The 23565-nt window shown below is 32.6% G+C and overlaps 5 protein-coding genes and 1 long non-coding RNA gene across 6 annotated transcripts; 3 read left to right on the forward strand and 3 right to left on the reverse strand.

Moving 5' to 3' along the window:
- The first annotated feature begins 981 nt into the window (after window positions 1–981).
- Window positions 982–4469, forward strand: LOC120137330 (alkaline ceramidase-like). Its single transcript, XM_039153103.1, has 3 exons — window positions 982–1112; window positions 2757–3085; window positions 3695–4469. The coding sequence occupies exons 2-3, from the start codon at window positions 2835–2837 to the stop codon at window positions 4206–4208; spliced, it is 765 nt and encodes a 254-aa protein (XP_039009034.1). The 5' UTR covers window positions 982–1112; window positions 2757–2834; the 3' UTR covers window positions 4209–4469.
- Window positions 4470–5210: 741 nt separating this feature from the next.
- LOC120137392 (golgin subfamily A member 6-like protein 1) lies at window positions 5211–7698 on the reverse strand. Its single transcript, XM_039153149.1, has 2 exons — window positions 7261–7698; window positions 5211–5476 (listed from the first exon to the last, which is right to left on the reverse strand). Exons 1-2 carry the CDS (start codon window positions 7654–7656, stop codon window positions 5309–5311), a joined length of 564 nt encoding a protein of 187 aa, XP_039009080.1. The 5' UTR covers window positions 7657–7698; the 3' UTR covers window positions 5211–5308.
- Window positions 7699–9233: 1535 nt separating this feature from the next.
- On the forward strand, window positions 9234–14168 carry LOC120137340 (O-fucosyltransferase 1-like). The gene is made up of 9 exons (XM_039153110.1): window positions 9234–9406; window positions 9502–9667; window positions 10449–10527; window positions 10627–10697; window positions 10949–11037; window positions 12015–12138; window positions 12258–12541; window positions 13050–13179; window positions 13266–14168. Exons 1-9 carry the CDS (start codon window positions 9399–9401, stop codon window positions 13872–13874), a joined length of 1560 nt encoding a protein of 519 aa, XP_039009041.1. The 5' UTR covers window positions 9234–9398; the 3' UTR covers window positions 13875–14168.
- Window positions 14169–16140: 1972 nt separating this feature from the next.
- On the reverse strand, window positions 16141–17907 carry LOC120137319 (protein HUA2-LIKE 1-like). Its single transcript, XM_039153095.1, has 4 exons — window positions 17842–17907; window positions 17263–17758; window positions 16325–16418; window positions 16141–16219 (listed from the first exon to the last, which is right to left on the reverse strand). Exons 1-4 carry the CDS (start codon window positions 17899–17901, stop codon window positions 16141–16143), a joined length of 729 nt encoding a protein of 242 aa, XP_039009026.1. The 5' UTR covers window positions 17902–17907.
- Window positions 17908–17928: 21 nt separating this feature from the next.
- LOC120137351 lies at window positions 17929–19039 on the reverse strand. Its single transcript, XR_005517426.1, has 3 exons — window positions 18958–19039; window positions 18498–18610; window positions 17929–18409 (listed from the first exon to the last, which is right to left on the reverse strand). It is a non-coding gene; the product is annotated as an uncharacterized LOC120137351 (long non-coding RNA).
- A 648-nt stretch (window positions 19040–19687) lies between these two features.
- Window positions 19688–20167, forward strand: LOC120137359 (gibberellin-regulated protein 12-like). The gene is made up of 3 exons (XM_039153124.1): window positions 19688–19786; window positions 19864–19894; window positions 19986–20167. Exons 1-3 carry the CDS (start codon window positions 19712–19714, stop codon window positions 20165–20167), a joined length of 288 nt encoding a protein of 95 aa, XP_039009055.1. The 5' UTR covers window positions 19688–19711.
- The last annotated feature ends 3398 nt before the right edge of the window (window positions 20168–23565 follow it).

The following is a 23565-nucleotide window of genomic DNA, read 5'->3' on the forward strand; positions in this document are numbered from 1 at the left end:
TACATTATTAGACTTTCATTATTCACTTTAGTTGTTTTAATACGTCATTATTTTGTTACTTTTATTAATAGTGAGTGATCAATTTATTATAAATCGATAATATTAACGATTGTTACTTTTTGAAAATCAACGTAGAGAGAAAGAAACCTACTCATAATTATATGTAGTTTACCAAAAATAAATAAATAGAGGAATTATACATATTAATTTATTTCAACGAATCTCATGTAAAAGCCAATACATTAAAAAATGGTAAACTGCACAAATCATCAATAAAATTTGGATAAATTTCTCTTTTCAATTCCAAAATCTTAGCCGTCAAACATCTTAATCCAACGTCCCTAAATATTCTTCTCTACGTGCACCTTGCTAGGTGTGCTCAACGATCGAACTCAACTCGGTCAAAACGTGAAAAATATTTGACTCGAGTTGGTTTGACTCGAGTTGGTTTGACTCAAACTCGACTCGAGACCTCAACGAGCTGAACTGATTAAAGTCTAACTCGACTCAATAAATTTCGTGAGCAGCTCGTTAATTTTTAAAAATATAATTTTAGTAATTACTTCAAAATTATTTTATTCAAAAAAACAAATCTAAATAATAATTATTAATTTATTAATAAAAAAATAATTAACTAATAACTTATTATTTTTTAATAAATAATAAAATGTTATTAATTAATAATATTATTTTAATACAAAAAAACAAACTCGATCCTAATATCCTCATATAATATTAGTAAATTTTATTTTTAGTTAAAAATAAGGTAAACTTTTTAATGAACATTACGAGAAATGAGTCGAGCAATAAACTTTTTTAACGATCACAAATTAAACATAATTTTATCAAACATATCGAGCAACGAATCGAATCTAACAGCAAAATTTTTTAACACACGAGTCGAATATTATCCAACCGACGATTACTCCCTCGATAAGCACCCCTACCCGCTGCATTCCTTCTACCCGGACCACCCCCAGTTTTCTTCAATCTGTTTTTCAAATTTTTTTCCTCTAGAAAAATTGAATAAAAAATGAATAAAAAAAAACTGTGAAAGAGAGATGTTTATAGATTGGTTTCGTTGCAACATCAGATCTGATTTGTTTTAAAAGGTTAGCGTCCATTTCGCTTTCCTTTCATATTCTCTTCTATATCTTCCTTTTCTTCATTTTTGTGGGGGGTGATGTATATGGGCAAGTTTTGACATTTAAACCATTTTTTTTGCTTTTTGAGGAATGGGTATTAATAGATTATCTCAAATAAAGGAATGTTTGTATGGGTTGAGAGGTTTAGAGGGTAGTGCATTGTGATATATGGATATGGCATTTAACAAAAAAACAAAGATGCCATGGCGTTTGAATAGGGGATTTAATTGCTATATTTGCAGGGTATCTTTCCTGAGGATAAGTTTGGATTTTTGGGTATGAGAGATTTCAGTGAGCTAAGGCTGTTTTCAAGTTATGGAGGAACTTAGATTGAAGGTTTTGGTTAAAGATGGATGGAATTTTGAAGTGCTGAATTTAAGAAGATTGTTTTAAGGTTATGAAAATGGGATTTCGGTATTTAATTGGTTGAATTAGTTAGTCAAAGAGAAGTGAAGTATTTTTCCTAATTTAAGGAAGATTTAATGCCTTCTTCGAGCTAATTTTTTTTAATAGAAAGGTCCAGATATAGATAAAGTAATATGCAGTTGAAATTGCTGCTGTAGTATCAAACTTTTACTAAAATTTGATAAGATTGGTGCTGTTGCAGGCACAGAGGGGTCTAATTATGGGATAAACTGTTCAGGTCGAATGGGATTTGCTGTTAGCTTTTTGCTGTGTGGTATAATCATTCCTTTAGATGCCGGTGTCAGGAAGGATCAGAAGTAGAATGATTTTCAAGTTTGACTAGGAATAGGAGAATAAATAAGCACTTTCTTTTAGTTGAATTTTTATTTAGAGAACTGTTTTGAAGCTGTCTCTTCCTGCCTAGAGATGAAAATATAGATGGAACAGCTAGAAACTGAGCTTAAAAGATTCCTTATTGAAATTCACAATGTGACAATCAGATCTTGCATGCATTTGAGGTAGTAATTGTGGGTTTCTCTCTATTATTGACTTGTTATCTAGATTTATACCTGTCTTTAGATGCCTAGGTTGTGATGGTGATCTGAAAATAAAAGAGATTGCCATTGAATGGGTTCAAAAATGGTATGGAAGGCAAGAATAACATAAAAAGTGCATCAGATAGATGCAGGGATCCTAATACAGCTTCCATAAAGAATTTTGTAAGTTTCTTAATGTGGAGTTCTGCATAAGCTGATGTTGAAAAAGAATTTTCCTTATATTGAGAGTTCTGTGAGAACACTTTATGAACTAATGCTAGAACATCAATTCTTGATTCTTTTCTGTTCTAATTTTCCCCTTCTATTCTATGCCCTATGGCTCTTTTTAATTTGGCCTAGTAGTATGTGTATCTGAACTGGTGAGAACACTTTATGAGCTAATCATAGAGCATCAATTCTTGATTCTCTATTCTAATTTTTCCCTTCTTTTCTATGCCCTGTGGCTCTTTTTAGTTTGGCCTATTAGTACGTGTATCTGAATTGGTGTACTTGTGCTAGTTTGATGTGTTTTGGCATTTGTTTTTTAAGTTGCGTTCTTATTTTCCTCTTCCTGAATTGGAGTACTTGGCTAAAGATGGTACTTTCCGTTTAATTGATTATCATGTTTTATTGAGCATATAACCTTAACTCTCATTGATTTAAATTTCAGGTTTTATGGCATTTACAACATTACAGTGAAAGGTGCCTCGGTTGAAGAATTATAGACTTCTGGTATATTCAGTATAGAATGGAAGATGGATTGTCAAGCTTCTGGGGTCCTGTCACCGCAGCTGAGTGGTGTGAGAAAAACTATGTTTACTCATCTTACATTGCAGAGTTTTTCAACACAATTTCCATTGTCCCAGGCATTCTTTTGGCGCTCATTGGCCTTATAAATGCATTAAGACAACGATTTGAGATGAGATTTAGTGTCCTTCACATATCTAACATGATACTTTCCCTTGGGAGCATGCTATACCATGCCACACTGCAGCGTATGTAAGTATTCTTTTACGTTTGTATTTCCATTCCCTAATGCTTAAGTTATTAGATTAATGTCCCACCAACTGAGATCAAATGTTAGTATTGTTTTTATATTTCAAAATGGAAGATCATTTTCTTCCTGTTTGATTGGTTTAAGGAGTTCGCTACCTACTTGAGCGGTAGAGGGACTCCATATGAAGCAGATACTACAGTTAGCTCAAATTTTTATTTTTATTTCTACCTTCTGAAATGGTCATTCCTTCTATTGTCATAAATAAATATACTTGGAATTGGACAAACACAATATTTGACTCATGCCTTAGGTTCCCGAAGCTCCTTTTTTTATTTTTCTGCACCTTGGCGAATGTCACCTTTGTTCTGTGGTTCCTTTAGCACATTTTCAAGATGTCAATCTATTTCTATTCTTTTCTTTTTCTTTTTCTTCGGGTGCTCAAGGTGACAGGAAATTTGGAGGGAAAATAGTCTCCCATGGGAAATGAATTCAAGAAAACATTCATTTCTCATGTTATGTAGATTTAAGAATCGATAACATAAACTTTATTGATCAATTATTTATTTGTCAAGTTGGTTTTGAAATGCGAAGATTGTTTAATTTATTTTCAGGCAACAGCAAGGTGATGAAACACCAATGGTGTGGGAAATGCTTCTATACTTTTACATCCTCTACTCACCAGATTGGCACTATCGAAGTACAATGCCTATTTTCCTGTTCTTTTATGGAGTAGGATTTGCAGTCATCCATGCGCTCTTCCGCTTTGGAATTGGCTTCAAGGTTCATTATGTTATTCTCTGCCTTCTATGCATCCCTCGCATGTACAAATACTACATCTACACTAAAGATGCCTCTGCAAAGCGACTTGCAAAGTTATATGTGGCGACTTTGTTCCTGGGGAGTATTTGTTGGCTTGCTGACAGGGTCTACTGCGAGGAGATTTCTCGTTGGTACTTTAACCCTCAGGGTCATGCTCTTTGGCATATCTTGATGGGCTTCAATTCATATTTTGCTAACACATTCCTGATGTTTTGTCGTGCTCAGCAGCAAGAATGGGATCCGAAAGTTGTTCACATCTTGGGGTTCTTCCCTTATGTCAAGATTCAAAAACCAAAGAGCCAGTAAAAACCTACTGCACTGAGTAGTGATTTCGGCACTTGGCCGCTAGGTGTTGTTTTTGGCAGGCATAGGAATCACAATTTTTTTTACCTTTGTTGTCTCAAAAGAAGGATGTAAATGATAATTTAATGTTGATAGTAATGTTGGGACATTGTTTATTTTGATGGTACTGCTAGTGTTTTCCCAGGAGATAAAAAGAAAAAAGAGGAATGGAAAATTGTCTTTCCCATGTGAGGGAGGTGTTTTGGTTTTGAGTTGTTCATAGGCCAGATTCAGTCTGTTGTGCCTTCAATCCTCAAACAAACTCATCAACTTCTCTTCCAGAGCTGCTGGTTTAGATTGAGAACAATATTGTAAGAGTCCCTTTCCGGGTCTGGTTTTCTTTAACAATAATTAATAATTAGGAGATGGAACTGTGTAAATGGGGCTTTCTCCTCCTTTTGTCAAGCAAGAGGGTAGTTGGCTTTCAGGCTCCAACATTCACTTTGAAAAGATACCAACTGCATGAACATTTTGTTCGCCAAACCCTGAAACAGTCTGTCAAGCGTCATCTCTTCTGCAACCTCAGTCAGACTCATTTAACAAGTTCAGTCCGGACTGAAATTAAAATGATTTATATTGTGTAAGTGGATTTTATCCCATATATATTTATATGAGTTAAGATCTACTTACACATAATATGAAACTTGTAGTTTTATCCAATTTTAAGATCATTATATGAGTTGAAATAGATGATTAGATTATCTTCTTATTTTTTCCCTCTAAATATCTCCTCATTTCTTATTATTAATCTCAACTATCTATTTTCATTCATCCAACGGTCATAAAAGAATATAAAATTTGCCATGCATGATCTATGTAAATATAACATAAAACTAAACGGTACGGTTGAATTATTAAAATATTAATTAAAAAATCACTTAATTTGACACTAATATAAGGAAATCTCTCATCTCTCTTTATGGTTCCAAAAGTATCAATCTCCAATGAAGCTGTTACCAACAAATCACATAGAAGCAAGGCTTTAACAAAGTGCAAACATTTCCATTACTCACTAGATTCATGTAAAATCCTTACTTTATGTTGGTTGAAAATAAAAGGGAAAATCAATCATGCTTATACATCACGGCCTCAAGGATCTTTTTCTCCAATTCATTCTCTTCAATCCACATGGAACTTGATCTACGCAGTAGCTCATTTGCCTCTTTCTTCTTATTCTCATGCAGCTTTTGCTTCATTCTCCAATTTTCAAGCTTTTCTGCTCTTTCTTTCAACTGCATCATAGAAATAGAATCTTGATCACATGATAAAGAGCACAAATTGAAGGCTCAAGTAAACTTCATTGAAAATAAGGCCACAGACATGAGGTAAGACTACGGGTTTAATTGGGCAAAGCAGTGACTTCTAAAGCTTCGACTTAATTCAAGATAAACTTAAGCTCACTCGATTAGGCTAATTTATCTAGTAAAAAAAGAGTGAATCTCATGCTCAACTTCAAACTTGATAATTTATGCTCGAGTTCGAGTTCGGATTGAGATTTTTTATAACAATTAAAAATGAAAAGCTCAATTAGACTTGTGAACAACTTGTGCTAAATACTAGAATACTTGAACTTAGCTCACTCTCTAGCTCGTGTTACTTGAGCACGAACTTATCTCGACAACAATTGATCTGAACTTGAGCTCCTTTTTGAGCTGAACACAAGTAGCTTATGAGCACAAGCTTATGAGCACAAATGTCTTATTTACACCTCTGGGTCAGAAAAAGTTTACAGTGCACATAAATAGACTGGACAGATAGCAGCAATATACAATTAACCATATGAATTATAAAAATTATGAAACAAAGTTCAGCACTACATGATTGAGAATAAGAAAGTACATTCATATCCAGCTCCACGCAAAATTAACCATACTCAAAATATCTGGCTACAGATTGCTCTAGAAAAGGACTGAGAAAGGGGAAGGATCTATGTGTGGAGGGGGGGGGGGGGGGAGGGAATTTCAGAAGAAAGTGTAGAATTTACAATTTGAAAGCACTTGCTACTTTACCTCACATAAACCTAAGAGTGTAGCAGTAACCAGTCTATTTAACTTGAAAGTTTCAATTTTGGAAGAAATTTTTGGAACCCCAGTGAATGGAGTGATATATGGATGACCCATCTCGACACAGCTCAGTCTTCAGTTTCTATGTTACACCCTTTTGCAATTTTGTACTGACAAAATGTATTGTCCTCAAACATCATGTTTATCATCAGTATCATTTCACCTAGCCGTTGTAAACTGTGGATTAACCATATCTATCAAGGCATTCACGGGAACAACTACTGTAAAATTGGACATTCATACACCTAAATTCCATTTAGCTTCCCCATTTTTTCAACATTAAGTGTAAATGCTAGTATAATATTAGTTCTTCAATACAATGGAAAAGAAAGATAACCCAGGGAGATTCTCTTACTCAACTTAAACTAACAAATATAGGGTAATAAAATGTTTCAATTTCTTAACTGCAAATTAACTCTATTGCATCTATAAACTAACAGAACCAGTACTTGATCTGGCATCAAAAGATTAGGATAGGAATATTAGGTTCTGAATTTCATGTTCCACTTAAACAAACCTCTCAGCCAGTAATTGATACCTCACCAGAGAATTTCGAATCAGTTCAAGGATCTCAAAAGCGGACTGCTAGCTGCTAGCGATCCAATTTAGTAAAACTTAACTATCCCATTAACATATAGTTTATTATAAAATTATTGAGTAAAACAAATAATTTACCAACTTCAGAACTTATTTATTTAGAACTATGAAATTACATAAAAACAAAAACTATACATATCAGTTCCAAAAATATGTTTCTCATTCCTGTTAAATAAACTGGAGAAGACTACCCTGTCCAATTAGGTTTCATATAAATATTTAATCAATCAGCGTCACTGGTAACATTGTCCCAAAATGCAAACCCCAAACCGCATTTTTGTTAATATTCAGGTTAGAAACTATTTCCATTTATGATGAAATATAATAAAGAGAGGGATGTGTGGTAAAAAGATTACCAGGGTTTGTCGAAACTCTTCTTCAGCAACCATACGCTCTTGAGCTCGAACCTTAGCAGCCTCAGCCTTAAGCCTTTTGCGCTCTTCATTAGCAACTCTAATCGCCTCTTTTCTAGCCTCTTCTTTCCTCAGCTTCTCAAGGCGCAACAATTCCATCTCCTGAATGTATTCCTTGCGAACATTTTTGACTTGCTTGGCGTAGTCTCGTCGCAACTGGGCAAGCTTTTTCTCGGCCACTTTGGGGTCGTTGGGGCTCTTCCAGCTTCCAAGGAAGGAGTTGGGATCTAAATATATGTGGGTTGCTTGGTGGTTATTATGGTGGGATGATTTTGTGGAAAATGAGCGGATGAAGGTTTTGGAGAGGTTTCTGAAAGAGGAAGTGCCTGAGTTCGCCATTGCTGCTTCTTTCAGGATGCTGACGGAGAAAGTGGAGGGTTTTGTTTGGGTTGTTTTATTAACAGAAATTTCGGCAATACCCGGCCATTAATGGAGTCCAAGCCCAATAAACAGTCATAATTATTAGAATTGGACAAAAAAAATTAATTACTCAAAAAATCGATTATTATGAATATTATTTAATGGACGATCATCATATAACACTCTGTAATTAAGTCCGAAAATTTTAATTGTGAAATTTGGAATTCAATTTAAAATCTTTAAAATTTACGGGATTTAATTGAATATTTAGGAAGTTCATAGTATTAAATCGAAGGAAAATCAAATATGATGTCTAAATTGAAAGAAATTAGTAAATATTGGGGGACTGAAATGAATACGATTTAAAATAAATGCTTTTGGTGAAATGTTTTTGAAGTCAAGGGACTTCTTTGCAATTCGACCATGCTCTCTTGTAAAGTGGAAATTGGAACAAAGAGAGGAAAAATGTTGTCCGAGGGCTCACAACCCACGCCTGGTACGTGAGAGGACATTCCCCTTGCCATCTCGTCTGATGTTGCTTCTATTGCAGGATGCACCTTTATATTTAGGGTAAATTATACTATTGATTATCTAATTATGCCTCTTTTCACTTTGACTATTAATCTTCTAATTTTTTCAATTAGGTCACTTACTATTTTGAATGTATTCAATCAAACCACTTATTGATGTGATAGTTGAAAACTTGATATAATTACATATTTGGTCATTGTTATAATGAAAAAATTAATAGAATATGTAGTAAAAATAATTAAATGTGTAATTATACTAAGTTTTTTAACTGTCACTTTAGTTTATCCGTTAAATGTTAACAACAAATGACTTGATTGAATGCATTTAAATGATAAAATTAAAAGATTATTGATCAAAGTGAAAAGAGATAACAATGTTGTGTGAGTGCTCACAAACCACGCCTGGTACGTGAGAGGACATTCCCCTTGCCATCTCGTCTGATGTTGCTTCTATTGCAGGATGCACCTTTATATTTAGGGTAAATTATACTATTGATTATCTAATTATTACCTCTTTTCACTTTGACTATCAATCTTCTAATTTTTTCAATTAATATTTAGGGTAAATTATACTATTGATTATCTAATTATTTCCTCTTTTCACTTTGACTATCAATATTCTAATTTTTTCAATTAGTTCACTTAACTATTTTGAATGTATTCAATCAAACCACTTGTTGATGTGACAGTTGAAAACTTGATATAATTACATATTTGGTCATTGTTATAATGAACAAATTAATAGAATATGTAGTAAAAATAATTAAATGTGTAATTATACTAAGTTTTTTAACTGTCACTTTAGATTTTCCGTTAAATGTTAACGACAAATGACTTGATTGAATGTATTTAAATGTTAAGTGACCTGATTGATAAAACTAAAAGATTAGTGATCAAAGTGAAAATTGATAATAGTTAGATGGTCAATAATATAGTTTATCCTAAAAAATAATCGAACCGAATTGCACTCAGCAATCAACAACCGCGTATACCATCGTTCGCCACTCTCTAAAACTACAACTTCAGTTCACTCTCTTATGATTATCATTTTCTATCTTTTAATAGAAAAATCGATTTTATTGGGGGATAAATTTTTAGGTTTCACATGCACAGCAAGTAAAATCCAACCGGAAAAAAGGAAATCTCTAAAATCTACAGATCTGGAAATACTTTGATTTTCCTTTCGTAATTATGCGGAGGTTAACAAACTAGTTGATTCATTTTCGAGTGATGTTTCCGTTTTCCATTGAACCAAGCTGGCCTTTTTTAAAATGTCCTTTATTTTTTTGCTCAGGCCGGGGCTGCATAGGCAGCATGGAAAGCAAGGAGGTGGAGGTGGAGGAGCAAAGGGAATTTATGCTAAACTAATCATTGCCGTTGTGGTGCTTTTGGTCTGCATGCTCTCGCTTTTGTTTTCGGCTACAATTAGCGGAAATCGCGGATCTCTACAGCATTCTGAGGTTAGTGGTAATAGTTAGGAATTAGGATCTAGTCGTCTTGATTATTATTTTTTTTGGATTTTGTTTTTTTTTTGGTTTCTGAGAAAATGCTAGCAAAAATAAAAAAGAATTTGAGGTGTAACGGTGACTGAGTCATTAGCTTTATATGAGTTATGTCTTTATAAATTCGAGCTTCCGGAGCTTTTAATTTTGATCCGTGGCTTAGTGATTAAATTTTCAGTATCGAGCTTTTAACTGGGCGCATCTGTTATCGGATTGTTAAAATTTAGAATGTAGAAATGTTTTAAGTTCAATGGTCTTTTGTAATTGGGAGTTAAGTAAACTGGACGAGTGAGTATACAGTAATGCTAACACTCTATGCTTTAGGGGAATCCCTTGTTTGAAAAATATTTCATTTGGTTGGTATTAGATGATCGCTTATTTGGTTTTTGTAATATAACTCATTCAATTGGCCCTTTTACTTGCATGAAAAATCATCATAGTAGAAATGCTTGATCTATTGCATTAGTCTGGCGCTATGCTAATTTGCTAGGATCATGTAGATTATGTTTAAGAGGGTCATTGCTTTAGTTGTTTTAATGTATTGTTCCTCCTTTAACACTATTTTTGGATAGGTGTTTGTTATCTTATGGGAAATGTTTTCAAATAAGCTTAAGACTGATTGTGTGAGATGAGCTAGTGATTAGGATTTATTCTCACCCTTTTCCACTTTTAATGGTTGGCCATTTTTGGTTGATCAATCTAACCTTTGACCATTCTATTTTCTGAAATGCGTATTCAGATCAATGCAGAAGAACTTTGGGAAAGTGCCAAGTCTGGTGGATGGAAGCCTTCATCCGCACCACGATCTGATTGGCCCCGTAACTTCTCATAACTTTCTCAAAGAAAAACCAGTCTGTCTAAATTGATTTAGTTGAAGATGTAAGTTTCTTAGAATTCTTATTGTCATATTGTGGCAGCTCCTCCAAGGGAAACTAATGGTTATCTTCGAGTCCGTTGCAATGGTGGTCTGAACCAGCAACGCAGTGCGGTTTGTCTTAATTTTTTTGCCATAAACTCTACTCTGTCATATACTGTTAATTAGCTTCTTCCATGGAAATTATACGGGTGCAAGCCAGCTTGAGATTTCATGTCTATGTTTTGTTTTAGATTCTTAGTGTACCTATAAGGGCTTATGAATCATTACCAAAGTTTAAAGTAGAGTTAGATTGTGGTGATATTGCTTCAATGGTTTATAAGTTTGAAATAAAAATAGTGAGCTTGCTTCTTTTGGTGTTCTAGATCTGTAATGCAGTGCTTGCTGCGCGGATTATGAATGCCACGCTTGTGCTGCCTGAGTTGGATGCAAACTCCTTTTGGCATGATGAGAGGTAATCCTTTTTTTTTAATTTAAATTTATTTGAAAATACCTGGTTACTTTCTGTAACTGAAGCTGAGCATTCATTATTATGAACACAGATTTTAGATGGCTAGTTTTCTGATTTTCCTCTGCATTGTGAAGATTAATATATGTTACCTTGCTGCTGGCTTTAATGCTTTATCTTTTGTAATCTGTTCACTGGGCCGTAGGTTGCTTTCTCTTTTTGGTACCCTTCTGAGTGAACTTGCTATGGTTGCAGCAAGTTTGTGTTTATTTTATTGGTCAACTTGAGTCATTTTCATTTCAATTTATTATATTAAAGTTATAGTTTAATGTTAGAGACTCAGAATTTTTTGCATTTATCAATTACCGTTCTTAGTTTGTTGGGTGAAATGACTCCTAATCCAGGAAATCCAAGAATTATTAGGAAGAGAGCCACTAGTGGTTTTTAAGATCCAACAAAAATATGAACTTGCTCTTGAAATTACACATTTTTTGGATGACTCAAATAATTTTTTAAGTTATTTTCTGTATTTTTTTGGTTAAGAATATCTGTTCTTTGAGGATCTTCCTATACTGCAATGTGATTGAATTCTCTATTCTAGAGTGAGCAATATCTGATTTTTCTCCGGCAATCTTTTTTTCGTTTTACATATCAGAAATTTTCGGTGACTGATGTTTTGAACTAGGTTAACTAAGTTCATTTTTGGCAGATTTTTATTTTTCACAATTGCTTCTCACTAAAACTTGAACCACTATGAATGCAAAGGTCTTTAGCGAGTTTACAATTATATTTTGTGGACTTTTTTATGTTTTAATTTCTATGGTTGCTGAGTATTAATTATTATTCACCTGCCTAAAAAAATTAGGAATATATTCACATATCACATGGAATTTTTTTTCCAGCTCTTCACTGAGGCAACTTGCCATTGTTACTTGTGGAGCTTTTGAAATTAAATGTGCCGCTACCATTATTTTTTTCTTCAGTGGCTTCCAAGGTATCTATGATGTTGAGCATTTTATCCGGACATTGAAGTATGATGTACGAATTGTGGAAAGCATACCTGAAATCCGAAAAAACGGTAAAACCAAGAAGATAAAAGGGCATCAGGTGAGATATTGGTGCCAGTGATTATAATTATCAATCATGAAAATAATGGTCAAGTCTTTTTAGAAGTTGTTGAAACTTATGTGTTTTCTCTGTTCTTGCTTCTTTCTCTATTTGTTTAGCTTCACCCTCCGAGGGATGCTCCTATCGAATGGTATACAATGGTTGCTCTCAAGAAAATGCAGGAACATGGTGCTATTTATCTAACTCCCTTTTCACATCGTCTTGCTGAAGAAATTGACAATCCTGAGTATCAACGCTTGAGATGTAGAGTTAACTATCATGCTTTGAGGTTCAAGCCAAACATTATGAAGTTAAGTGAGTCAATAGTTGATAAACTCCGGGCACAAGGACATTTCATGTCAATACATCTTCGTTTTGAGATGGATATGCTAGCATTTGCTGGGTATGTTCTTTACCTTAATATATCTAAGTTATTTCATTCACAGCTGCCATAGGTTGTGTGGGTTATGCATTCATTTTGCTTGGTCTTTGTGTCTGCATAGCTTTAGCTGTAGGATGAAGAAATGTAGGACCTTTTATTTCCTTCTAAAGCGCATACAAGGACTGCACTTCTACATTTCATCTTTTGTTCAAACATATATAGATATAGTAGTTGGGCAATGGATCTACAAAGCAATATTCTGTGTTGTGAATGTCGTATTCCATCCCCCCTTTCCGGGTCAATGCATTTTGCTTGAGGCAAGAAGAAATATCCAATATCGTGCCCAGTGGTTTTACTGATAATTTTGAGTTATAAACCCTTTCCCAGTCATTTTAGATCCAAAGTGACCTCTTTTATCTATTTCAATAATCATGTTATATTGACTAGAAAAACACATGGGTTGATGTGATATATGTCATGATATGCATGAAGACTTTGACTGGCTGATAGGCTTTGAATGGTTTTATAGGTGCTTTGATATTTTTAACCCAGAAGAGCAAAGTATATTGAAGAAGTATAGGAAGGAAAATTTTGCAGATAAAAGGCTTGTGTACAAAGAAAGAAGGGCCATTGGGAAATGCCCACTAACTCCAGAAGAGGTAGCATTTCCTGTTATTCATTCCTCTCATAGAGAGAGTGGCAAGGGCAATGGTTCTTATATGTATAATGACTGTTTGAACTGCAGGTTGGTCTTATCTTGCGTGCTATGGGATTTGACAATTCTACCCGGATATACCTAGCAGCTGGTGAATTATTTGGAGGAGAGCGTTTTATGAAACCTTTTCGGGATCTGTTCCCTCGCCTTGAGAATCACACTTCTGTAGACTCTTCAGAGGAACTGGTTACGAACACTCGTGGGTTGTTAGGCTCTGCTGTTGATTACATGGTCTGTCTTCTTTCTGATATTTTTATGCCAACGTATGACGGGCCTAGCAACTTTGCTAACAATCTGCTAGGTCACCGACTCTATTACGGTTTTCGAACTACAATTAGACCTGACAGAAAAGGTCTTGCTCCAATATTCATTGATCGAGAGAATGGAAGGACAGCCGGTTTCAAACAATCTGTTAGGCATGTCATGCTTAAAACAAACTTTGGTGGACCTCACAAGCGGGTGCCACCTGAATCTTTTTATACAAATTCTTGGCCGGAATGCTTCTGTCAAGTATCACCTAAAAATCCTGCTGACAAGTGCCCACCTGATAATGTTTTGGAAATTCTCGACAACCGATTGGAGAACGAAGACCCAGAAACGTTGGCTGAAAAGAATTCATCCAGTATGACAGAGAGATGAGAATTTGCTTTAAACTTTTGCTGTGGTATTATCGGTATATATGCTCCTAGAAAACCGGAGGAAGAAATTGGTTTGTCTGGCCTCGTTGAGCTGTTCAGGTAATCTTCATAACTGATGCCTTTCTCTTAATGCATTATTTAAGTAATTTTTGTCAGTCCATAAATGACTCCTAGTGTTCTCTACTACATTTGTTTTAGAGTAGTTTATCAATTTCAATGAAAACATCCGGGGAAAATTGTACTGAACAGTTGGCTAAAAATGAAAGTTGTTCCGCTTAAACAACTTCAAATGCATAGAACGGTAAAACATTTTCATAGCTGAAAGTAAGGGTTGATATAAGTTCCTAAGCATGATAACAAGTTATACTATATATATGTTCGTGTTTTTGTGTTAACTTAATGTTTTTTTGTCAACTTTATTTAATTTCATAATTATTCAGGTTAATATTGCTAAATTTAATAATTTTAATGGTACCAGTGGTCACATAACTTTAAAAAAAATCATTTCGGTCACCAGACTTTTATATATATATATTAATATAGCATTTTAGTATTATTTTAATCAAAATATTAATTTTTAAATATTTAAAATATATTTATGAATAATTTTAATAATATTATAGGTTTTAATATTAAAGTAATATATACTCAATTATATAATAGTTTAGTATCATTTTAATAAAAATATATATTATTAATATTTAAAATATATTTATTAATAATCTTTAATAATATAATATAATATTTTTATTGTAATAATATATAATAAATCACTAATCTAATCAATACTATTTACTATTTGCATACAAATACTATTATTGAATTATTAATGAGTAATATTATTTTATTAATTTAATATTCTAGTGTTATTTTAATAAATATATTAACTATTAAAATATTAAAATATATTTATTAATAAATTTAAAATATAATATAATATTTTTATTTTAATAAGCAGTTAATATAATAAAATATATTTATTATTTTAATAAGTAATATTACTAAAATATAAGTAATTAATATAATTAATAATATTTACTATTTTAATAAAATATAAAAGTCTTAATGTTTTATTTATAAAACTATAAAAAAATTAATATTGACTAAATTATTTTAATATTTTAAGAATACTAAGTTCTTATAATAAAAGAAATGAAAATTTACTAATAAGTGGAGTTTCCACAACAATAACATTTTCTAGACATCATAAAATAATTTAGGAAAGTTGTTTCCTAAAAAAATTAATTCATTTTACGTAAATCATTTTTAAAAAAAAAATCAATTACAGTTGCAGCGAACGGATACTAAATTAACAAGTGATTTCCTCATTCACTCATTTAAATACAAGGAGGGAGGGGGCACTGACATCCTAAAAGAGACGTGTCCAAACAACAATTCAACAATGCCGCAGGTGTGTTAAGATACCACTTTGGTTCATATAGATGGCAAGCCACAAGATACATAACATGCAGCTCAACTGATTGTGCAAAAAGTATCGATTTGAACAAGGCTCCAAAATAAAGGGAAAGGCAATATCACATGTAATCAACTCCATACAAGGCACTTAACGGTTTTTGAATAAAAGAGGATCATAAAAATGTTGCATATTTAGTTCATATAAGCTGGCCGGAGTTCAAATTTTTAACAAGAAACGATTTCTCAATTTATACTCGGTACAATTAGAGAAGCTAAGAAACAGATATACTAACCAAGGAAGATGTATGGAGATGTTCCTGGGATAAATTTGTCAGGAAAAAGCATAATATGCACAATCCGGCCAAGAGTCCAAGAAGTTATCAACACTGCATTTACGTCGTGGTATTATTTTGTCCAAAAAATGAACCACCCTCCGTGCAACTTGTGTTGCAATTGCAGCCAACTAAAAAAACCTCAGTTTAACAAAGAAAACAATAATTGATCAGTAATTGGAAAGGATGAGGAGAATAGATCTTGAGTTTAGCATTTTTAGTTATCCTGGAAGAGTAAAGTTCCTTGTATTTCCACAATAGAAAAAGCAAATGAAAAAAAGAAGAAAAAAAATTATCTGTAAACTCCTGTTCTAGCAACAAAAGATGCACAAATTCTCATCATTAGGTAATACTCGGTAGTAGTTGGCCAGAAAAATCAACAAATTTCACTACACTAATTTTCAGTTTCGCTTCAACGACAGGTAAGTTTTCTATTCACAAAAAATGAAGGGGGAAAAGGATTAAAAGTTCCGGTTGAGATTCATTAACAAAAAAGTATGAAATGTATTTAGTACCAAATTATGCTACGTCCCCAGTCTCAAGCTGACCTCCAACAATTAATGGCAGACATGTCTGGTTGACATGGAAACACACCATGCTGAAGAATACAACAATGAAGTCATTTTCTGGCTTAATACATGATCGATTATTTAACAGGCAAAAGAAGAAAATAAAGCAAATCCAGACAACAATTAAAAATTACAATACTGAATCTCCACCTGGTAAATTATTGGTGGAATTGAGGCGGAAATTCGCATTATTTGAGAATGGTCTTTCAACAGGTGGTCTAAAGTAACCTGTTGAACAATTAACATAGTCATCGAAAGGTAGAGACTATAGCTCAAGTTTTCAACAAATGGAAGATTGTCAGGTTACACTCTAAAAACCACAGGCTTTTAATACAGATGCATGTCAAAAAAGAAATAAAAAAAAAGTAGGGTAAACTATGCATTTAGTTCCCCACCTATTCCCACAGTTCTATTTTTGGTCACCCATCTATTTTTTTTCAAAATCATACCTAGCATTAAGTTTTGGTTCCGTCTTGTCACTCGCCGTTAAAAATTAATGGTGATGCTGACATATCATCATAAGTTAATGTCACATCATCATTAAAAAAATAAAAAAAAATTATCACATCAACAGTTCTAACGACGGGTGACCAATACATAACCTTAGGTATGATTTTGAAAAGAAATATTTGGGTGACAAAACGATATCACAGAAATAAGTGGATCACTAAATACATAGTTTACCGGGGAAAAAATAAGAACTTATCCATGATAACAGTTCAAAGCATGAAAATAAATGCATACTACCAGAGCGTTCAGACTTCAGATATCATGTAAGCATGCCTTTCATGTTTACATGGTTGGCAAGGTTCCTTATTTTTTTTAAATTTCTCATTTACTACCGTAAAGCATCCATAACAACATATTTGTACTCAAGTGTAAGTTTGATTGCCACAACCTTAAAGGGGATATATATAATTTGCAGGTAACAATAATATGAAATAGATCAAAACTGAAATTAACGCCCCTAAAATCACCTTTCACTCAAGCAAGCAGGAATGGAATACAAATTTCATTTAAGTAAATTTAAAATAAATCACCCAATAACTTAATTCAAGGACAATGTGTATACCTTCCCGGACAAACATTGGACCACAAGGAGATGGATTTCTTCCTGCTACCCACCCACCATACCGATTATCAGTGTTGTATTCTCCTGCGGGCATTCTCCACTGTTCATCAGCAATAAATGGCCTCCAGCCATTATGTTGTGATGGCAGGGAGAATTGAGGAGGACATGAATTCTGAGGATGTGGTAGCACGGCAGGCTTTGTGAATGAGAAATGACTAGAAGAGGTTTGTGGAAGACTTGGGGATAAAGGCCTTTGCACAAAGACTGTATTACAAGGTCGAAGCTGTTGACTTGGTTGAGAGGATTGAGCATTTAAGCACATTTCATTACGTCCAAATTCGAATTTCCTTGAAGAAACATATCCAGAAGGCTCTCTAGAATTGCAGACTCCTGTTACAACGCAAGGTAATTGCTGCGGAAACAATTCATTTGTCACAGCAACGTCAATATGGCCCCCATGAGGAGTATTTCCAGCCATTTGAACTATTTGATTACCCTGTGCATACAAAGGCATCGATTTAATAAATAATATATCACCAATAAAAGAGTAACAAGCCAAGAAATGTTCAAGAATCATACATTTGGTGTGCCCCGGAATTCTTGTGGTACAGGTGGTTGAAATGCTGGAAAAGATTTCATGATAGTGATCTGAGAAAATTATCATGTAAGATAAATAAAAGAAATGTGGCTTTATATACTAACGAGATTACAGAACAATGCCAAAATGAATAAATGGGGTGAACAAATTTTTATCGGAGCTGAAAATCAGATATATCCGATTGACCGACTTGGTACGGCTTGTTTTCACTTGGAAAGCAAAAAGCTATAGTTTGGTATGATAATCAAACATTGTAGTAATTTGGTCATAGTTTGGTTTTAGATGTATTTGGAACCAAGCTGAATAAAATATCAAACCTAAATAGTAATATAGCATGTATTATATTTATCTATCATTATAATAAATTGGTTTAAATGGTTGAAAGAGATTTTAGACCTGCCATACTCATCCACTAGCATGCCTTCCATTTCTCTTAGCGCCTAGGGAAAATCCTGAAACTGTATCATCATTTGAAACTCCAATGTTGTCCATATAGCGTCGCAGAATAGATTCAGGTAAAATTTTCCTCTCAAGCCACAACCTTAAAACCTGGTACGGACAATAGATCCCTGTATCCTCCTGATAGAGGGGGAAAAGGAAGAAACAGAATAGTCACAACTAAAAAGCAAAAATATACCTTCAGACATTGACGACGATTTTCATGAGCAATTGCCCCTGGTGGAGCTGCTGCACCAAGGAGACGGGGCAATGCTGATTGAACCGTAGGGATATAAGAAGCACCAGCGATTCCTAAATAAACATTAACCACGACCGTTTACACAAATTGGTGCATTAATTGATCACATTTGACTAATTCAGCATGTATGCACACAATTTAAAGAGCAACTAAAAGACTATTCTTGAAAGTTGATGCTAAACCAGCAAAGAAAAGAAATTCAGTGTTGAGTACTCAACAAATAAACTAAAGAAAAAGAAATTGATGCTAAACAGAAACAGTCTATGGATACTCAACAAATAAAAAGAAAACTGATGTTAGACCAGCAAGAAAACTAAAGGTTCTTTTCTTAATTGCCCGGATCAAAGAAATTCAGTATTAGAGTAACAGAAAGCATTCCTAATAAAGGTAGCAATCCAACCTTTCTGGTTATGTGAACATTGGGTGATTGAGTCAACAAGAAAAACAGGTCAACTTTACGATGGAAACTGGGCTCACTTTCCAGCTTCCCGATGAGAGGTTCGAGCAACTGCGGATTTGTGTGTACTATCAATGGCTAAAAAGAAATTCTGAACAAATCACCCTAGACTACTGAAGAAAAAAAACTTTTTTTTAATGATTTTAAATTAATTTTGGGTTGAATTTAACATTGGTATTTAGATATTCGGGTTTAGGCTCACGTCATAATGATTTGGCTTAGATATAGATTTAGTTTTAATGATTATTGATTAAATTATATGTCAATTTATTTGATTTGATGGATTTAAAATTTTAAAATAAAAAATTTAATTGAGAAATAAAAAATTTAATTGAGAAAAACAAATATATTCACCAAATATAGAAAATGACTGTATTATTAATTGGATTCAATTAATCTGGTTCATTTGAGGGGGGTGAAATTAATTACCAAAATCAATATATGGAAATCACAAATCAGCAATTACAGATTGGTTTCGATAAGAAAGCAAAAACAAATATGACATTAAATGTGGTAATAAGTGATTCTCTAGTGTTGTTTCCATAAAAGGAGATTTTAAAATTTAAGTACAGATGTACAAATGAATGGGATTTTCCAGTGTTATAGACTATATAAAGAGAGCCTCGTGAAGCATACACTTCATTTCTTACCATTCTAATTTCTAAACCATAAACAAATAAATATATAAAATATTAGGATGGCTAGGCTTTGTCTTCCCTTTGCTTTCTTTCTTGTCCTTGTCATTTTCACTTTTGCCATTCAAACAACAAAGGTATTACATGTCTTTCTCATCTCTTCCTTTTCATTCAAATATGCTTCTTTCTAATAGTATTTGCTTCGTATCCACAGGCTGGAAAGGAAGGATCACTTCGCCCCCAAGGTATAATTAATTTGCTCTTATTTTTTTTTTATGTTTGGTCATCATTACGAAATAAATTCTTAACCATATATAAAATTTTTATTGTACCCAGATTGTCCAAACGCGTGCGGTATTCGGTGTTCAAAAACTCATCATAAGAAGCCATGCTTGTTCTTTTGCAATTACTGTTGTCAGAGGTGTTTGTGTGTTCCTTCGGGTTTTTATGGACATACTGGAGAATGTCCATGCTACGACAAGATCCTCACTAAAGAAGGCAAACATAAATGTCCTTGATTTTTTTTAGTTTTGATATAATATCATTAATTTCCTATCAAAGATGTTATAATAAATATCAATTGGTGAAATAAACTTGAAATATTTTGTTTTGCAATATGTTGCAGTTTAAGTTTATATTTTCTATTAATAAATGTTACAATTTCCTTTATTAGATATATTCAAAGTTATATATCTACCACTCCAATTTGTCCATGAATCAAGAAATTTAGGTTCATATTTGAATCATTATATGAATTAAAATGAAATCTTCCATAATTTTATTTTCATTATTGGGAGTTTTAAAAATGGGTGGCACAATAACTCGAGTAATTAAGTTTATTTTAACAGGGGTAATTTTATAATATTTAACTTTAATATTATTTTAAGATACTTGGTTCAGTGGTTTAGCTCTAATAAAAAAAACTTTAACATTATTAACCCAGTAAATCCCATGCTAAATAATAAAATTAATTTGTGGTCAAGGATTCTCGACTGCAAATATTTAACACGTGGAAGTGCCTAAATGGTGTGGGGCTGGCTCTTTTAGTTTGAACCAGTTCCTTTTATCCATCTAATGAAATGTATTACATTAAGTTGCCAGCCTAGAAACATTTTCTGAACCCACCATTAACTTTAGTCTTTTACATGTCATCATTAAACTAATCAATACGACCATCATAATCATTATTGATAAAATATGCATTAAAAGTAGATTTAGTAACCTATCATATTTAATTCAAGTGATAAAATATCGTTTAAGCAAGGTCTTTGAGTTCGAGTGTTAGCCACCAAAGTTAAGTGTGTGACGCGAGTCGGTCAAAGTCTTGGAACCGGTAGGGTAACAAAAATAAAATAAAATAGATTTAATATTTTCTTAAGCACTTACAAATAAAAACTGACATAAATTTTATATTAGAAACGATATTTTTTAAAATTGATGAACCCATAAAATTTTAAGAGATAAAAATAAATTATCAATAAAAAATATAAAAAATATCTAAAATATACACTAATTTAAAATTTTTAAGAAGAATAATTGTCTGATTCCGTCTCCCTTTGATCCATCTATGTTTACAAACATAATACAATTAATAGGTAAAACTATTGTGCACATCTTGTATTATGGTACAGACTGTATCTATGTTTGTATAGTTTTTTTCCCTATGGTTCTTGTACAATTTAATGGCTATATAGGTTTTATTAGAAAGATCGAGTATGATGGTATTTTTAAAAAAATCGAAAAAATAATTTTATAAGATAAACTTATTTAAACAATATGATATTGGCTCAAAATATAATGTTGTATTTTTAAGTGAATAATATGTTTAATCAACATGTTATAATTTTATTGAATCATGCACAAAATAGGCGGCCTCAATAGTTAATGAATGTGTTGTTATTTTTTAAGGTCTTGAGTTCGAACACCGCAAATGTCAAGGGTACGGACATTTATTCTCGAATGATTGAGAATTTTTAAACAGATATTATCTTATATTTATCCTAAATTTATATATAAAAAAAACTTTAATTGAATCATTATTTATGATCAATGAATAATATAAAAAATATATTAAATTAAATATAGATATATATACTATACATTTATCTAATTATTGAATAAGAAAGTACAGTGTAATAAATATGGTACTATATTTAAATGCGATTACAATAGTTATGATTAACTCATATATTAAGGTTTCAATATACATATACACACAACCGAAAGATGTATTAAAATAAAAAGTGCAGTCCCATTCCTATTTTTTTCATTATATATTGAAGTTGCTTAAATTGGTGGAAGTCATGATGATTGTGATGAGAAGAAAAATATATGGATAACTACCGACTTAGTTTTCCAAATGACAAAGATAAGGTTTTCTATTGCATCTTCTTCTAAGGGCTTTGCTGGCTGTTTACGTATTATTGGTCAAATTTTGATCACATATAGGGGCTAAAAGTGAAATAATTTTAAAATACGGAGATGAAAATCAATTCAAAAGTTAAAATCGATTATGTTATTTAAATTTTTATTTTTTTTAAAAAATTACGCCTAGTTATACATTTAGAGGATACATATGAAAACTATTCAATCTCTGTTAATCAAGACGTTCTATCGAAGCCTTCAAAGAATTCATATCATTCGTAATCAAGAATATCATAGTTTCGAGTCAACTATAGTATATAGATAAAATCTTTGACAGACCTACGTAATCTACATGAGCAAAATCAAATCCAAGATCTAACAATTAGACCTACTTAGCACGTTAACCTATGAATAATCATAATTATAATATGTCTAACGCCACCAACTAGTATCACTATAAATACCTCTCAGTCGCGAGAGAGGGATCTTCTCCCATCTCCATTTGTTCACTCATATATTCTCTCTTTTGTCTTCACCTCCCATGGAGGAAAAAATCGGTCAATAGTAGCCCTTACATCGAATGTGACTCTCCACCCAAATTAAAAGGAATGAATCACCACCGACAGATACAATTCACTTGTTTCTTCCTCATGATAGTAAATAATTAAACATTAATATAAAATTATATTTGCATGAAAGTTATAACTACATTTAACATTTATTCTCAAGTTTAGATGACATAAATGAAATTTATATTTTGTGCCATAACCTTGACAAGTTTGTGGTAATATCAAAATGATGATGATATTCTATTTCCTATAGAGACAAGGTGTTATTTGAGCTATAAAGATCATAAAGATGAACGAGTGAGTTGAGTGAAAAACGAAAGAGAGAATCATTTTTACAAGAAGGGTTCCATTTTGTTGCTGTTTCACCTTTTTGTAATGTTTTTTTATCGACCTTTGTGTGGATATCATGGAAAGAATATCATTTATCCGTGGGCTGTTTCAACAGGATTTAAAGCACAATTATACATAATTAAAGGATTTCAAACAAAAATAAATAATATATTATTATCTAATTCATTAATAATATTTAGGATGGTATACTTGGATCTATAGAAAAAAATAAACCCTAACTATGAAAAGAGCAAATAGTTTATTGGTAATGTCATCATACTTCAACTAAAAGGTAAAGAGGGTAGTTGTGAAGGTTGAGATGCCAACATCCCACAAACTGTTAACAACGGACAAAATTCCATCTCTCTCATACATCACAACACAGGTGTAGAAAAAGAATATTCACCAAATTAATATAAATTAATACATAAAAGAACTACATCTGTTCTTATGCAATGCACTCCCAGCTGTATATATATAAAGAATGTTCTATTGTTTGAATTCAAGCTATGATTATCTTTAGGATTAATATGTATATTAAGTCTCAATATTTACAATTTTCTCTATTTTTGTTTGGGTTCTATTGGTGTTATAAAATGTTGTTGGTGTTGTTGCTTGTTTTTATCTCGTAGTATCTTTTATACTTAATTTAA

This window comes from Hibiscus syriacus, unplaced genomic scaffold (assembly GCF_006381635.1).
Source record: "Hibiscus syriacus cultivar Baekdansim isolate YM2019G1 unplaced genomic scaffold, ASM638163v2 tig00002011_pilon, whole genome shotgun sequence".
Taxonomy (NCBI): Eukaryota; Viridiplantae; Streptophyta; class Magnoliopsida; order Malvales; family Malvaceae; genus Hibiscus; species Hibiscus syriacus.